The sequence below is a fragment of the Panicum virgatum genome, chromosome 2K (assembly GCF_016808335.1).
Source record: "Panicum virgatum strain AP13 chromosome 2K, P.virgatum_v5, whole genome shotgun sequence".
NCBI classification, from domain to species: domain Eukaryota; kingdom Viridiplantae; phylum Streptophyta; class Magnoliopsida; order Poales; family Poaceae; genus Panicum; species Panicum virgatum.
This window is the reverse complement of record NC_053137.1, coordinates 66,595,613-66,613,478: the sequence shown is the minus strand read 5'-3', so window position 1 is coordinate 66,613,478 and position 17,866 is coordinate 66,595,613. Positions and strand designations below refer to the sequence as shown.

Genomic DNA, 17,866 nt, shown 5'->3' with positions numbered 1-17,866 from the left:
TGTCTATATGATATTTAATGCATCTTTTAGTTTGTGTTGTTTTGCCTGGGAGCACGGGCCAAAACAGTAGATGAGGTATTTTACAACAACACACTCTTTTCTCATTTAATGATGACCATGTCAGCTCATTTTTTTTACTTATGTGTTCTCACACAGACGACTGATATCTAATTGTTGTACATGCTCTAAGTGGCTATGCCATTATAGTTTTCTTTTGGATGTTTTGGCATTAATTGGATATGAATACGTGCTCAAAGTGGGTTGCATCTATTAGTTGGATACTTTCCTAATATAAAGGGGCCAAATCCATCGTAATGATCTCTCCGACTATACTAGGAACAATAGCCAAACATTTGATCATGGTTATATGTGTTCTAATCCGATGAATTCGACATTCAAGTTTTAAGTCAGTGGTAAATGCACATAAGCAAACCCATAACATACTACAGATCATGAAATTTAAGACAGAGAAAAACCTTGGCACTTGCCAGTAGACAGAGTTTCATTAGAACCAGAAAAATGGAAGCAGGGCTGTAGGGCACGGTTGAGCAACATAGATTTTTTTTTTTAGAATTGGTAGTAGAAAGCGTGGAGCCGTGAACCACGGTTGGACCATCCCTCCAGAAATTACGAGGCCGCGAGGCACCAACGCAACGTCACGGCATGGCACGACACCCGCAAGGATAACAGTCGCTGACACGGTACCCCACCTCATTCCCGGCCCCACACGCCATCCGCCGAAAGCTCTGGTGCCACCGCGCCGCCGGTGCGGCCTGCACCACCCCCTACGCGTCGCTTACTGGTTGGCCCCACCAGCGAATTTACCGTGTGTTTGGTTGGAGAGCGGAGCGAGCCGGGTCGGAGCTGACCCGTCCTCGCGGTTGTTTGGATAGAAGACGAGAGGGTTGGGTTGGCTCCAGGAGGGAATATTCCGCCCAGATGCGGGTTGGCTCCGTCCTCCGAAAAATGGCGGACGGAGCGAACCCAGCTGGGTTCCGTCCCTCGCGCGCACCTCCGTTCATCGTCTCCGTTTCGCTCCCCTTCTCCACGCGTTCGCGGAGCTCGCTCGCGGCCGGGACGGGAGGAGCCGCTCCAGCTCGCGGCGGTGGATCTCACGGCTGGGACGGGAGGAGCTCGCGCCGGGACAGGAGGAGCCGCCAGGGCGGAGCTTGCGCCGGCGGAGCTCGCGGCCGGGACGGGCGGATGTCGCAGCGGGACGGGAGGAGACGCTCCAGGGCGGAGCTCGCGGCCGGCGGAGCCCCGCGTCCGCCCGCCATGGCGCGGGCGTGGAGGAAGGAGGGCCGTGAGCGCCGCGTCCGCCCGACCGGAGGTCGCGCCGGCGGCGGAGCTCGCCCAGGCCGAGCGCGCGCCGGCGGCGGAGCCCCGCGTCCGCTCGCGAGCTCCGCCGGCCGTGAGGAGGCCGGCGGCGGCCGGGGACCGGCGAGCTGCGCGGCAGGCCCCCCCGGTCGGGCTGAGGAAGAAGATAAGGGAGAGAAAAAAAGAAAAAAAAAGAAAAAAAAGTTAAGATGATGACATGTGAGGTCTATTGGTTGGCAAGTGGGACCCTCATTAACGGTGTTATCATGCCATACAACCCGTATTCTCAATTCCTTCAACCAAACATGAAATGAGTTCACTCCGTCCCCAAAATCAGAAGTGCAACCAAACAATGGATGGGTCGACTCTGTCCCCAAAATCTGAATTGGATTCAACCCAAACCATTGATCCAGCAACCAAACACACAACACACGGAACACACGGTTAGGGGCGTCCAGAGACGGAAACGAGCCCCCGAAATACCACAAGCCCCACCCCCACGCGACCGAAACAAATACACAAAAGAAAAGCCGAGAGCCAGAGAGAGAGAGAAACTTATCTGCCCTTCTAATCGCCCTTACCCCCTTGTGATAGATAACCACCCCCTCTCTCTCTGCGCGCCGCCGCCGCCGCCGCCGCGCTGCGCCGCCGGGACCCCGTCGGGAGCCCGTCACCGGCGATCGCCGCCGTCCAGCCCCCCTCCTCCCCCGCCCCCGATCCGAATCCTAGGCGAAAAATCGCGGAAAATACCGCAAAAAATCGCAGAAATTCGTCCGGTCATTTTTGAATAAATCGCACGGGCGTTTGCCCCCCCCCCCTTACTCCCGCCCGCCGCCTCCCGCTCGGGGCCGCCGGCGACGGCGATCGCGCCAGACAATAAGCGCCCCTCGGCGAGCCAGACCCGTCTCGTGCCGGTCCGAGCCCGTCTCTGACGCGGGGACTGAGCGCGCGCGTCGCCCGCTGCCTCCTGCTCCTCTCGTCGGCCGCGGCACGAGGTGCGTCCCCTTGCCACCTCGCGGGTTTTTGTGGGCAGCCTTCGGTTCCAAGGCATGGGCGCGTGTGATGGGCGTCGGTTCGAGTGCTGCCCACCCGATCCGCTACGCCGGCGGCTCGATCCGGCCGCCGCCCGTGCCGATCTATGCGGCGGCGCGCGAATCGGTCGTGATTTAGGGTTTCGGAATCCAATTGGAATTCTGCGCGCTCGAGGCTGCTCACTGTTGTGTCCCTGCTCCCGCTGCTCGATTTTGATTAGAGTCGGGTTGAGTCACGTCCCCCACCTGAAGAGTTCAATCCATTTGGCTTTGAAACGATCAACCTCTAACAAAAAAAGCAAAGGAAATTAATGCGATTCTATTTGGATTGCCCCCATTTAGGGCACTAGATGTTGATCACTAGCTACTCAAGTGGGGTTCTAAATTGACTTCGTCTCATAAACTGCAGGGAGTGATACAGAGGCTGCCAGAGGAATTCCATGTAATGTCATAATTTGTGATGGCATTCTTCAGCAACTCCGGAAGCAGGGCTGATTCGGGAGGGTACAACTTGAATGAGAAGGCTGATGATGAGGGCGCCTACGAGTCAGTCAGGGATGGGGGTGTTGACTCGAACTCTAGGCAGTGGAACTTAAATGAGAAAGCAGAAGATGCCTACCACAGTGAACCAGAGCAATTTGAAGCTGGCCAGTCAAGTCTGTACTCTTCTGAGAACACATTTGGCCAGCATGCCCGGAGAGGGGGCGGTCCATGGGGTACAAACTTTCTGAAGGATTCCAGGTCCAATCAGACAGCCAAAGAAGTTCCCTCGAATAGGGGAATGGATGCTGCTAGCTCGCTTGATGACATTGATGGTAGTGGGGAGGATGATGAGCTGAACAAAGCAAATGGGGATGTGCCTGCTGAGGAAATGCTTTCTGATGACTATTACGAGCAGGACGGAGAGGAGCAGATTGAATCATTGCATCATGGCGGGATGAAGCAGTCAAGCTGCTCTACTTCTGGTACAGCAACAAAGTCTGCTTCGCGACAAAAGAAGATGAAGACAAAGTATAATGCTTATGCTGACGATGATGACGATGAGTATATTGATGAGAATGACGACGACGACGACAACGCGGATGGTATATTCAAATCTCGAGTCTTGTGTTTAACAAAATAAATGCGCTATTGCTTTATTTATATCTGTATATGTGACACTACCACCCATTATTGATTGGCATTTTATTTCTTCCTTATTTGTAGAAGATGATCCCGATGATGTGGATTTTGAGCCAGACAGTGAGACGGACAAGGCTGTTGATAAGGTCTTCCATTGACTCAATCCTCTGCAGTTTCCATACATTAAGCTACATCACCACCCAGGCTACTTGGTGTAGTTAATGTTTGTCACAACCATGTTTGAGATTTGCATGCTGCCGCCGCCGCTGCAGTGTTATAAAGTTGTTTTTGCATGTATATCTTCATGAATGTGATCCAGTGAGCATTAAAAATAATGTCCTAGTTGAAATCCAACTTCAGGTGATACGATTGGTTGAAGAACACAATTTATCACTTTAAGCATCAGATTGGTAATCTAGGGAAATTTATAGACAGAATGATAGTCCATGGAATGAAATACTTGTAACCTGTGCAAGCAAGAATTGATGAATGATCACCTTGGAAGGATATGCCTCTTTGTTATTCTTGAACAAGTAATACAATATGCTAGACATGACTTCTGTGCATCAGCTGCAGTTGTAACTTCAGAGTCCTGGACACCTGGAATGTTTCTTATTTGTACATTTTGGTTTCATTGTAATGTATAATACATTTTCTTGTGGGACTGCTGCTGAAGCACTTTTGGAGTGCTTATTTTTCAGACTATGATCATCTGCATACACATTATGAGCTTTTTTTTTGCACTTTTCAAACTACAAATTAACCACTATAGCCCTATGTTTCTATATATGAATTTGCTACTTTTCTTGATGGCTCATTCAAGGAAATTCTATCAAATTAGTGCTCGAGCTATTATAGATTTTTGCTTGATTGTCTCTGTTGCTGAAGGTTATTCTCTCTGAAACACTTGACTTACAGGATAAGTTTATGGATAGTGAGAATTCTGATGGCGATGATGATGATGAGCTTGAGCTCTCAGATGATGAAGATGATGATTTTGCTGAGAACCGGAGGCAACCTAAACGGCTTAAGGTTGTAGCAACTAAAACTGCCAAGGGAAGAAAGTTGCCCATGCAGGCTCAACGAAGGCGTGGGATGTCTCACACTGATGACGAATATTCCTCAGGAAAAGAGTCAGATGTTCCCAGCGATGCCGATTTCAATCACAGATCAAAAAAACCTGACAGATTGCATCAGAAACCTGTGGGCCGCAATGATGTTGTCCCACTCAGTTCTCATAATGAGCTTCGAACTTCTGGAAGGAGGAGGACAGTGAAGAAGATCTCATATGCTGAAAGTGAAGAAAGTGATGATAGTGAGGAGAAGTCAACTAAACAACAAAAGGTGAGAAATCAATACGAACAATTAGTGAAAGTAGTATTTTTTGTCATCGAATAATCAGAACAGATAACTGGCTAGTTCTTGTCACGATGCTTGGCTTATTTGATTATCATGCTGAATTTACATAGATATTCTAAATGTTGCCATTGAGATGATTTGCTGTGCCTGACACTAAATTTAAGTTGCTTCTTTGCAATAGAAAAATCAAAATATTTGTCTTCTGAGTTTTTATTTTCCTTCTCTATTTTACTGTCTACATATTACGCTGTTAATTGAACTTACTCTCTTCTAATTGTGTCAAAATCAATTCATATGTATTATGCCCACCTTAACAAATTTTTATGTCTAGCTCAAGGAGGAACCAGAAGAGGAAGATGGTGAAACAATCGAAAGAGTTCTTTGGCATCAACCCAAGGGTGTCGCGGAAGAGGCAATGAGGAACGACCAATCAGCTCAACCTACTGTTGTCAGCCTACCACCAGACTTTAATCAACAGTGGGATGAACTGGAGTTCTACATAAAATGGAAAGGGCAGTCTTACCTGCATTGTCAATGGAAGACATTATCGGAGCTCCAAAGTGTAAGTACTTATCTGGACTATAAATATGTATAGATTATCTTACAGTCAGGTGTATGCGTTCAAATCTTTTATCGTGTTCCTCGCTCAATCTGCTTTCATTGAACTTCTACACGGCAGGTTAGTGGATTTAAGAAGGTATTAAATTACACAAAAAGAGTTGCTGAGGAACTGAGGTACAAGAGGGCACTATCACGTGAGGAGGTAAACCAGTGATACTTTTCAATTTAAAGGATGTATAACTTCTACATACCAGCATCCAGAGGATAAATATCTATGATAGAACATGGGAAATGTACAAGAAATGTTCATGCCTCTTTTTTTCTTGTTACCAATGATTCCTGATTTTGGTGCAGTAGTCAGTTACTTTGATGATGATGTTGAAAATTAAGTAATCTCTGCTGTTATGTTAATTAATGATTATGGGCTGAGTAAAAATTGCCTGCATTCACATGATTTTTTACTTAATGTTGTTGACATAATGGAAGCAATTCGATGTTTCTCCTTGTATGCCAAGTTGCTAATTTATTCATCTCAGGTTGAGGTGCATGATGTGGGCAAGGAGATGGAGCTGGATCTTATTAAACAATATAGTCAGGTTTTGTATTGAGCTTAATTTTAGACTGTTGGGATACATTGTTGGGATACATTGTTCATTATCATGTCTGCATATAGTCTAACATTGAACCTTCAGGTTGAACGGATATTTGCTGATAGGGTCAGTAAAGCTGATGGAGATGATCTGGTTCCGGAATATTTAGTCAAATGGCAAGGACTTCCATATGCAGAATCTACCTGGTAATTTCCGTGGCATGGTATCCAGTTTCATGGCTATGCTTAATTGCTTATTGTTTTGCACGTGGATGATCTTCCATGATAAACACATCCGCTCTACCTCTGTTGATTCCATCTTGCATACATATTATGATTTATCTGGTGGACTTTGTAGACAAATATCTCTTTGTAGGAATACGTTGTTACTGTTTAATTAGTGCGCTAACTGGCCTTGTCTTTGGTGCTTTGTTGCAGGGAAAAAGATACTGATATTGAATTTGCTCAAGATGCAATTGATGAATATAAGGTAAGGTACTCAGTAGCTGATATGAGCTTCTGTAAGTGTTCATATATTACTGCATATAGCATAATATGATAAGTATAAAATGTTATATCATGACTGGCTTTACACTAAATGGTAGGCCCGTGAAGCTGCCACAGCTATACTTGGGAAAACTGTTGATTTCCAAAGGAAGAAAAGCAAAGGTACACTTCCCTTCTCATTTTTGGCTGATAAAATATTTAATAGGCAGTTTACTTTAAAAATTTATTTTTTTACACTATTTAGTTCTTTCTCTTTAGTTTTACAACTTCGTTTGCTGTTAGCAAGTCTTTAGATGTTATCATATTAATTGATGCTTACCTCCCGTGAACCTACAATGTGCTTAGGGTCATGGTTTGAATAAGGATTTACTTGGTTTATCTTTTTGTGTTTGGCCTTTTGGGGATTGAACGAATTGGTTCTTGCAGCAGTGGATGGCTATTGTTCTCTTTAACCTAATCAAAGTTTATGTTTTTCAGCTAGTTTGAGGAGGCTTGATGACCAACCAGAATGGCTAAAAGGTGGTAAACTTCGTGATTATCAGCTTGAAGGACTAAACTTTCTCGTCAATGGGTATGTAAGATCACTATGTATATACATATATGTACAACATAATAAACACATTTTCTTTGTCGGATTGATTGGTTGGTGACACAGGTGGAGAAACGACACTAATGTCATACTTGCTGATGAAATGGGTCTGGGAAAAACTATCCAATCCGTTTCCATGCTTGGCTTCCTTCATGTAAATTTTCCTCTTTTTTTTAATAATTTGCTTCTATATTTCATTATGATGAATGGTATTATGATCCTTTCACTGATTATTAATATCTGATATTTATGTTGCAGAATGCTCAAGAGATCAATGGACCGTTTCTTGTAGTTGTGCCACTGTCTACATTGTCGAATTGGGCAAAGGAATTTCGGAAGTGGCTGCCCAACATGAACGTTGTGATTTATGTTGGAAACCGTGCCAGCAGAGAGGTGAACCTATTATATTAATTTTCCATCTGTTATCTGTATGTGATCTAGCTTCCATTATCAAATGCTGGCACCTGGAAGCAGGCATTATATCCTGAAGTCCTAAAATATTGTTTTGCTAAATATAATATTTAATTGAGAACAGTTATTGTTACTGATGGAAATTGACTTCTTCAGTGTTAGCACTAATACTCCCTATCATAAGTATGAGAGACTTCCCTCCTGTATGAATATTTTGAACTGGCTACCTTAATATAAAAACGCCACTACTATAGTGGTAATGCATTATGGAGTTTACCTGGATTATTTTTGTGAGAAATCAACATCGTTGACTTGTAACCTTGGTCATATAAGAGAAGATAAGTATGCAGCAGTATTACTTTCGTTTAGATAAGTTTAAAGAAACCAGTATGACCCACTGTGGAAAGTTGAATACCCCAAAACAGAACTGTTCTTTTTTCACTATGTTCATCTTAAATGAGGCTGTTGTCCATCTATGTTATGATACCATCACAATGTTGTTGAAATGAAACCTTTTGGTAACATGGATCTCTGCACAAAACCTTCATATATTGATGCGCATTCAATGTGTATATCACTCTTCTTTAGGATATGGAATTTTAATTTCTTGGCTCCTAGTTCTCATCCTGTTTGTGTTGCAATTTGTTGCTGGGATAAATTGTGAATGTGTTGTCTTAATATACCAGAAGTCAGAAAATTCTAATTCATACGCTTTTTAATTTAGCTTTATCACATTAGTTGTGTCCTGATTTTTTTCCTTGCAATCTGTTTGCCACAGATGTGCCAGCAGTATGAATTTTTTTCAGACAAGAAGGCTGGACGGCATGTAAAATTCCACACGTTGATAACTACATATGAGGTGATTCTCAAGGACAAAGCTGTTCTTTCCAAGATCAAATGGAGCTATCTTATGGTTGATGAAGCCCACCGGTTGAAAAATTGTGAAGCATCACTGTATACGACCCTTTTGGTATGAAACAATTTCTTAAGCATTATAGCTTCTGTACACACGTTACTTGGATAAAGATACTAAATTTATGTCGCTTCTACAGGAATTCAGCACTAAGAATAAGCTGCTTATCACAGGAACACCTTTGCAGAACAGTGTCGAAGAGCTATGGTATGTTTTCCTTTTCTTTGTGTAGAACTGTAATAGTTCAGTTTTTTGGGGGGTATTTTCAATTCATATGTAACTTAACACAACAATTTGTTACCATCTAGCCTGTTTCAATTGTTTAATTTTCTTTTCTAGTTGCTGAGCGATCGTTTTTTGTAGGGCATTACTTCATTTCCTTGATCCAGTCAAATTCAACAGCAAGGATAATTTTGTTGAGAAATACAAAAATTTGAGTTCCTTCAATGAAACTGAGGTAATGTTTCAAATGAAAGTTTTATTTTCTCTGGACTAACATATATTGTTATTGATTTTTCATTTATAGAACTCCCATAACTTCAGTTGCCCTTATTTCTTATAGCTGGCAAATCTGCACAAGGAATTGAGGCCTCACATTCTGAGACGAGTTATAAAAGATGTTGAGAAATCTTTACCTCCTAAAATTGAGCGGATTCTTCGTGTCGAGATGTCACCCCTTCAGAAACAGTGAGTATTAATGTTATCATTTTATTTTATTTTTCATTGAGGTTAATCTTTATTGTGTATTATTAGGTACTACAAGTGGATTTTGGAGCGGAATTTTCAGAATCTGAATAAAGGAGTCCGGGGCAATCAGGTTTTTGTTATATCTTAGCCATCTTCTTCTTTTAATCAAGTTCTCGTGCTCTCTTAGTGCCCTGTGGTTTTATTTTTTTTAATGGGCGCATTTAGTTCTTCTGGTGTGTCTTCTGTCTTTTCTGTTACTATTCTATGGTCATATCTTGGAATTGAGGACCGAGCCATTTGAACCATTTTATGGCCAGTAGTGATTTAGTGAATATATAGTGTCCTGCTAGTCTAGAACCATTTTATGCTATGGTGCCTGCCAGCTGCCAGGAGTCCAGGATGATCTGGATTGGAGCAATTTTACTGCTCTTTGCTAGTCGTGGCTTGCTTATCAAACTGGCTCAGCATGGGCAACGCAATGCTTGGCCCACTGTGAGTTTGGGACTTTGGTATCCATATTGGATCTCCCATCTGGCAAGGATTATATGTTACTTTTCCACGTTCTGATCTACTAACTCCATATATTTAGGTTCTGCATCACTTATTTTAAGGCCTATACTGATTTACATCTTGAAGGGAACTGAATAGTTAGTCTAGCTATCTTATTTTATCTAATCATGGCATATGCAGGTCTCACTTTTGAACATTGTTGTTGAATTGAAGAAATGCTGCAACCATCCATTCTTGTTCGAAAGTGCTGATCATGGTTATGGTGGAGATAGCATTGGTGATCGAAATAAAGTTGAACGCATTGTTATGAGTAGCGGGAAACTTGTTTTGTTGGACAAATTATTGGTGAGACTACGGGAGACTAATCATCGCGTGCTTATATTCTCACAGGTTTGTATCTACAATTTAGTACCATGCAATGAGGTTCCACAAATTTTACATAGTTGTAACATTTGTTAGTTTTGAACGTCTGTCTAGAACCATCGTTACAGCAGCATATGTTTTGTTTTGAAGTAAGGCACATCTAAGAGAGAGCAAGAATAAAAACTCAACCTGCGAGGGGCAAGCCGCCCCTCGAGCATTAATGTAAGAAGAAGAAGACCTCTCATGCAGGCCAAGAAACCCCCCGAACCCCTGCCCCACCCTCACACAGGGGTGCCGTAACCCATACCGTAACCCGTGTGAGAGCGGGCCGGGGTGAGCCAGGACCTAGGCCACCTAACCAATCCGGCTAGGCACCTGTTCGCTAAGAGAGCGAGAATGCATGCCAACTTGTGGAAGACACCTTTGGGAGTCTTCGAGCTCTGCTCATGGTAGAACCAGAGTCTTAAGCTAGGCTGGCCGGTTTCTGTAAAAGATCAACGTCATGATATAACAATGAAAAATCGAAAACAAAACTAATTTTAACGAATTACTTTCTTTGGTCCAAAAAGATCTTTTAGCTCTATGATGATTTATGGCAATGGCTAACAGGCTTCCAGATTGTACACCTGATGGATAATGTTTTCTAGAAAGTTCAAAACAACAAGCATTTGCAAACCAAATCAAAATGCTTAAACATACTCCATTTTGGAACAGAGATAGAAAGATCTCAAGGGTTTATACTAGCAGCCTGAAAGATTATGAATCTATCAACTCTAATTAGATGCAAGATATGTATGAAACTGGTGGTGATTTGTCTGGCATATGGTGTCTGGTTTGTATGTAAGTTGGTTTATGTGCAGGGCAACGCTCAGCCAATCCTGATGTTTTTTTTGTTTTCTTACACTAGCTTCTATTTCTGCAGTTGTCTGTGATTGGTAGATTTCTTTTAATAGAATTTTGTGCTTGTCACTAGCTTGAAAGCTAAAACATTACTAAAACTGTTTTCTTATTGTGCTAACAGCAATATATTGAGAAAGCAAATATTATTGAAAGCATCTATACCTCATATAGTTACTTCTTTTGATACCTTGCAGATGGTTAAGATGTTGGACATCCTTGCGGAATACCTCTCTCTCCGGGGATTCCAGTTTCAGAGGCTTGATGGCAGTACAAGAGCAGACCTTCGGCACCAAGCCATGGAACATTTCAATGCTCCTGGAAGTGGTGACTTCTGTTTTCTTTTATCTACACGTGCCGGAGGACTTGGTATTAATCTTGCAACTGCAGATACAGTGATAATTTTTGATTCAGATTGGAATCCTCAAAATGATTTGCAGGTCCCTCCCTCCCTCCCTAAGTGTGTGTGTGTGTTGTCTATTGTATAAAGATTTTCTTATCTTTTTGCTATGGTTCATTTCTTGCTAGGCAATGAGTAGGGCACATAGGATTGGTCAACAAGAGACTGTTAACATTTACCGTTTCGTTACATGCAAAAGCGTGGAAGAGGATATATTGGAACGCGCAAAGAAAAAGATGGTTGTCACACTGCTCAGTTGATGTATTCTTTTAGTAGGATGATTGAACTATTCTCTTTACGTATTACCCCCCTGTTTTAGGTTCTTGATCACTTGGTTATTCAGAAACTAAATGCTGAAGGCAGGCTTGAGAAGAAAGAATCCAAAAAGGGTGGCTCCATGTTTGACAAGGTAGGTTTTGTCTTCAACTAATTGTCTACTTGTTTGTGGTTACTGTTTGACATGAATTGGCGTAGATATTTTGTATTGGATGGTGTACAAGATACTATATACTGTAATTTTATTATGAGATTCCTGTAAAATTTCTGCATTTCCAAATGGGATGGTCATAATTGCGGCTCCTAGTTAAAACAAGTTGTAATATGTACCTTCTGAATTTTTCATACAGCTTGCCAATTGATGGAAATTGAAGTGTATCACATTAATGTATAACGTGCTTATGCCTTCTTCCTTAGATCAGGATACTAGATGTACACTTGTGAGAAAGCAAATAAAGAGATACATCTAGTACTTCCTAGTCTACTCTGTTTTACTCTTATGCTGTTGTACTATTCTGATGTAAGCTGTGTCACTTGGCAGAATGAACTTTCAGCTATATTGAGGTTTGGGGCAGAAGAGTTGTTCAAAGAAGACAACACTGATGAAGAGACCAAGAGGAACCTTGAAAGTTTGGACATCGATGAAATTCTTGAGAGAGCTGAGAAAGTCGAAACAAAGGGTGGTGAAGGGGAGGAAGGAAATGAGCTTCTTAGCGCTTTCAAGGCATGTGATGTGTATGCTATACCCATGTTACTAATGCTGACCTGGAACTATTCTGTATTAATTTTTTTGCATATATTGGGTAGGTTGCTAACTTTTCCAGTGGCGAAGATGATGCCACATTCTGGAGTAGACTAATACAGCCAGATCCTGCAGATATGGTTCAGGTATGATTGGCTAGTGGCTTTGCCCATTGATTATAACCTGCTTTAGTCATTTCTGTCTGTAATATCAGAGAGTAATAACTCATGTTCTTCAGGAAACTTTGGCACCACGTGCTGCACGAAGTAAAAAGAGCTATGTTGAAGATACTCAACTCGACCAAAATAATAATAGCAGGAAAAGGCGGGCAGTTGAGGCACAAGAAAAGCCTAGGAGGCGTTCTGGCAGAACAGCAGAAACAGCTGTTTCGTTACCATTGGTTGATGGGGCTGTAGCTCAAGTACGAGAGTGGTCTTTTGGCAATATTCCAAAGAAGGATGCTTCCCGTTTTGTACGAGCGGTAATATGCACCTTGTATCTATTTATTTGGTTAATCTGCTTTACCAACTGTTGAATTGTATATTGAAAGTACATCTAAGCGTGCTATCAGTATATCATCGTATCATCTCCTTTGCTTTGAGTTGATGGGATATCTTCACATTTTAATCTTGTCTTAGGGCTCATTTTACTATATTAAGTGCTTCGCGTTGGTGAATGATGTGGTTATGCACAACCAGCATGGCACATTTGGTTCACATTTGCAGTCTTCTGCAATGCAATGACTTTAGCTGTTAAAACATGATTATAGGACAAATAACTAATATATACAACAACAACAACAACATAGCCTTTTTTCCCAAGCAAGTTGGGGTAGGCTAGAGATGAAACCCGAAAGAAATAAGTTCAAGATTCAGGCACATTGATAGCTAGTTTCCAAGCGCTCCTATCCAAAGCTATCTCTTTAGAGATATTCCAATCCTTAAGGTTTCTCTTAACCGACTCATCTCACGTCAGTTTAGGTCTACCTCTACCCCTCTTTGCAAAATAACTAATATATATATTTCGAAAAAGTAACTATATATTAGTCCAGTTCTTTTTTTGACTTACAGTCAAGCCATGTTATATTGATTTTGCAAGTTTCACTTTTTTGTGTGTGTCAACAGTTAGTCATTTCACTTTTGGTTGCAGTTGCACTTCAATTTTCATATAAATATGTCAATCACATTGATTTGTTTGTTAAGCAATATATAAACCTCTCACCCTGTAAGTGACTTTTTAGGTAAAAAAATTTGGGAATGCAACCCAGATTGACTTAATTGTGGATGATGTTGGTGGTGTATTAGCGAAGGCACCACATGAAGCACAAATAGAACTCTTTGATTTGCTGATTGATGGTTGCCAGGAGGCAGTTAAAGAGAATACAGATACCAAGGTAATAACTGTCTACCCTTTTCGTAAACTGTAAAGGGCACTTTGTAAGTCACCTCTATTAAGTTCTATTTGCACCTCCAATATAGGGCACAGTTTTGGATTTTTTCGGTGTAGCTGTGAAGCCCTACGAATTGCTGGATCGTGTTGAAGAGCTTCAGTTCTTGGCAAAGCGAATTGCACGTTACAAAGATCCAATCAAGCAATATCGGATCCAGTTACCTTACAAAAAGCCTCAGTGGTCAGCAAGCTGTGGATGGACTGAAAGTAATTGCACTGAACCTAGTTTTTTAGAAACTCTATAAAAAATTATAGGTTCTTACAATCTGTTTCTTGTTAGCTGATGATGCTAGATTGATGGTTGGAATTCATTGGTATGGCTACGGTAATTGGGAGAAAATACGGTTGGATCCAAAGCTTGGCCTGACCACAAAAATTGCACCAGCAACACTTGGTGAAAGAGAGACGTTTTTACCACGTGCTCCAAACTTGGATAATCGTGCTAGTGCTCTCCTGCAAAAGGTACTCAAGCACCTGCACCTGTTCTTATCATATAAATTAGTTTGGACTTTGGATTTTATAGTCTGTCGAGGTAACAGTTCTGCAAATTAAAATGGAAATCCTAAATGCTTCATAGGATGGATCAAGTGGAGTGGCATTTATGTGTTACCTTGACAACGTAATTCTAAGGGTTTGTTTAAATGAATACCCGAACTTCAGTCTAATCCAACTTTTTTATATATTTTATGCATTTGGGGCATTGTAGTGGATAAGGCAAATAAGAAAATACTATCTAGCAATTTTTTTATTTGTTTGCTTGACATGTTTTAGTTGCTTGGAGCCATGTTTGAGATTTATTTTGATAATAAGAGTATAAATGAATGTTCCATCTTGAATTTCATGTCTTTGGTTTTACTACAAGATTTGTGTATTCTACATGCTATGCATTTTTTTTTTGCATTCTATTCTGTTGATAAGAAGTTGTATTTGTTCAAGGAATATGCCAAGTTTAGTGGTAAGAGCTCAAAAGCCAAAGGAGGTTCCCGCCAGACAGTCAATAACGACAGCAGTAGTGGAACTCGATCAATTAGAGGCCGGCAAAAGGATGCACAAGAAAAGGACGATAATAAGTCGAACAAAGATGACATCCAGAAGCGCAAGATAGTGGAAGCTGAAGCAAGAGAAGAAGGTGAAATTTCTGAATCAGAGGCGGAGACAAAGTATCGTTTGGACAAGGAGGAAAAGTGGCTTGAATGGTGCTCTGAAGTTTTAGATGAGGAGCAGGAAACTTTGAAGCGCCTGGATAGGCTACAGAATACAAGCGTAAACCTCCCAAAGGAAAAGGTGTTTGCCTTTTCTGTGGTCAGTATATTCTTAAACTGCTCTTCCACCATAATCTTACCTTTAATTTACTGTGTTTAGGTTCTTTCGAGAATTCGCAAGTACCTCCAGATAATTGGGGATAAAATTGGGGAGGTTGTCCGGCAACACAGCGAGTCTTATAGGCAATCCCGTAAGTCTAGTCGCTCCTCCCGTAAGTGTTATCTGTTCCCTTCTCCAAAATCATCCTCTGAGACATTGTGCAGAAAATTTTAAAGGCGTATGGTTGGATCGCTTGATAAATACTGCCTAAATTATTATTTTGCTTGCAGGTATGACCATGAGGTTATGGAATTATGTTGCGACCTTTTCAAATATGTCAGGGGAACAGTTGCATGATCTCTATTTGAAACTTAGTCAAGACCTGGAAGGTGGAGTTGGCCCATCCCATGGTGGTAATTTCGCATCAATTCCTCCCAGTAAGGGAGGTAACTCGAATCAGCTTCATCCTTCGAGAAACCAAAGGCCAACTAGGTCTCTCCAGTACACTTCTGAGTCTTTCCATAACAGTGACAATTCTGGAAGTTCTGAAGCCTGGAAGCGTCGACGGAGAGCTGACCCAGATAACCAATTTGACACTCAGCCTTTGTACCAGCCTCCCCCAATGATGACTAATGGAAATAGGTTGCAGGAATCTAGTAGTTCTGCTGGTATTCTTGGCTGGGGTCCAGTTGAAATGAGACGGTATGGTAATGAAAGGCCCAAACGGGGTGTTCATCCTAGTCATTTCCCTGCTGGGCATGGTCCTCTGCTGTAGTTGAAGGAAGTAGTCCATGGAAACAACCTTGTCCATTAAGGCATAACTGTTCCCAAGGATTCCAACTTCCATGTAGTTAGAAATGGCGGGAGTCCATCGGAATTGAAATTCTTTTTGCACAACAAAAAGGAATAAAGAGCCAAACCTGACTGGATTACACTTTTGAATTTTGTGCCTCAAAAGTTATGCCTGGACTCCAGAGGTGATGCGCGGAACTGTTAACAGTGTACACAGAACATCATTCTGACACCATCTCACCAAAACAAATATATGGTGGCTCGTGAACTACCAAGAGGAGGAGGAAGAGAGTTTTGTCGGTTCAGTTTTGTGATCTAATAGAAAGTTGTCATTTAGAAAAGTTCATCTCAACAATGATCTATAGTTCAATCTCAATACATGTATTATGTTTTACATTGCAATATAATGAAATATATGGTTAAGCTCTCCCCCTCCTATCACTGTTTGTCCTTATTGTATTGTGTTGATGTAACAGAGCAAAAGAAAGCATCTTGCTCTATTTTTGGAGTAACACTAAGGTTGCAGCAGGCCTAACATGTGTTATTTTGTTTCGATTTCTGTAATTTAAAGGTGGAACATACCCTTGGTTGATGCCATAGAATTGTTGTGTATTTGTATTGCTTCCATACCGAATGTGGCGCGGTTATACTGAATGGTGAGAATTAGGTGGGTTGGTATATATATATATATATATATATATATATATATATATATATATATATATATATATATATATATATATATATATCAAGTAATTGTTTGATACCATTGTGGTGTTATTTTCATTTTGACATGTCTTCCGTGATCTATGGTGCAGGTGAACTAGCTGGTCGAGATCTATTTACAAGTCATTTGGCTAAGGCTAAGGCAAACTATTTGGAAGCAAGGTTCCCCTTACCGGTGGGAACCGGTCCGGTTCCGGTTTGAGCCGGTACCAAATCGGCCCAAATTTAAAATTCAAATTTGAATTAAAAAAAATGAAAAATTCCCAAAAAATTTCTAAAAATACTTCAAGGTGCGACGAATCTAATGGTGTCAAATTTTCTCAAAAATTCGTTTGTTTAACATACTTTTCGGCCATTTAAAGTTAAAACAAAAAAGAAAAGGGAAAAAAATGAGACGGCCCATTAAGGCCCACTTGGTAAACCGGTCAAACCGGCCGGTAAACTGGTCTAACCGGCCGGTAAACTGGTCTAACCGGCCGGTATACCGGTTACACATGCGATTTTAAATTTGGATTTGAATTCAAACCGGTCAAACTGGCCGGTAAACCGGTCAAACCGACCGGTAAACCGGTCTAACCGGTCGGTATACCGGTACGAACCGGTTGAACTGAGTTTTTTGAATTTAAATTTGAATTTGACCGGTTTCTACCGGTAACCGGTGCAACCGGTCCGGTAAACCGGAACCGGAGCCCGGCGGTTACCGGAGACCGGTCGGTTAGGTGAACCCTGTTTGGAAGTCGCACGGTTTCTTCTTTGACATGGTTGCCGACTTGTGCGTTTTAGAATCGGCTAGGATATTTCTACTGTTTTATGATGTAACCTTTGAAATTTAGTCCCGTGGGATGCGATGCAAGAAGACTGATGGAGCAGATGTTATATAATTGCGCTACCAATTAATTTTGTCTGGTCAAGTTACGAATATATAGCTCTACTTTGGGCATCTGTTTTGAAGTCCGATGTCTTGGTGACTTCGCGTCATCATCACGTCCTTACTTATCTGTGCCACACCAACATGCATTTTTATCTTGTTTGAGCTCCTTCAGCCTTCAGGAGCAGATTACGTTGATCTGATGGTGAATGATCGTTCCGTCTCTCTGTGCTGCTCTGTAGGCTACTCCGGCCTGCAGCTTTTTCTAGAACATTATAAAGAGATCCTGTGGAGTAATTTGTTATTCGTCAGATTCTGTAAAACTAATGACCACGTATTGCAGTTTCGGTGGGAGTTGCACCCCGTCCTGGGAGGTGTTGCAATGGCATAAATAAATGAATAAATGGTAGGTGTTGGATGTTCTACGCACGCCGACCTGAGCTGCGCACCAAATG

The 17,866-nt window shown here is 41.8% G+C and overlaps 1 protein-coding gene across 3 annotated transcripts; it reads left to right on the top strand.

Annotated features, from left to right (window-relative positions):
* The first annotated feature begins 1,859 nt into the window (after positions 1 to 1,859).
* LOC120694751 (protein CHROMATIN REMODELING 5-like) lies at positions 1,860 to 16,370 on the top strand. Of its 3 annotated transcripts, none has more exons than XM_039978004.1 (31): positions 1,860 to 2,312; positions 2,758 to 3,433; positions 3,555 to 3,616; positions 4,389 to 4,814; positions 5,161 to 5,391; positions 5,509 to 5,592; positions 5,927 to 5,986; positions 6,083 to 6,186; positions 6,418 to 6,469; positions 6,585 to 6,648; positions 6,964 to 7,057; positions 7,142 to 7,229; positions 7,334 to 7,468; positions 8,265 to 8,456; positions 8,539 to 8,606; positions 8,763 to 8,856; positions 8,962 to 9,086; positions 9,153 to 9,216; positions 9,777 to 9,986; positions 11,054 to 11,296; positions 11,385 to 11,495; positions 11,576 to 11,665; positions 12,074 to 12,256; positions 12,340 to 12,420; positions 12,513 to 12,755; positions 13,515 to 13,667; positions 13,753 to 13,930; positions 14,004 to 14,185; positions 14,660 to 15,007; positions 15,086 to 15,176; positions 15,316 to 16,370. In XM_039978004.1, the coding sequence occupies exons 2-31, from the start codon at positions 2,809 to 2,811 to the stop codon at positions 15,798 to 15,800; spliced, it is 5,166 nt and encodes a 1,721-aa protein (XP_039833938.1). In that variant the 5' UTR covers positions 1,860 to 2,312; positions 2,758 to 2,808; the 3' UTR covers positions 15,801 to 16,370. The 3 variants fall into 3 exon arrangements, with proteins under 3 accessions (XP_039833938.1, XP_039833936.1, XP_039833937.1); XM_039978002.1 differs by having other exon boundaries at positions 1,865 to 2,312; positions 15,086 to 15,197; XM_039978003.1 differs by having other exon boundaries at positions 1,921 to 2,312; positions 3,558 to 3,616; positions 15,086 to 15,197.
* The last annotated feature ends 1,496 nt before the right edge of the window (positions 16,371 to 17,866 follow it).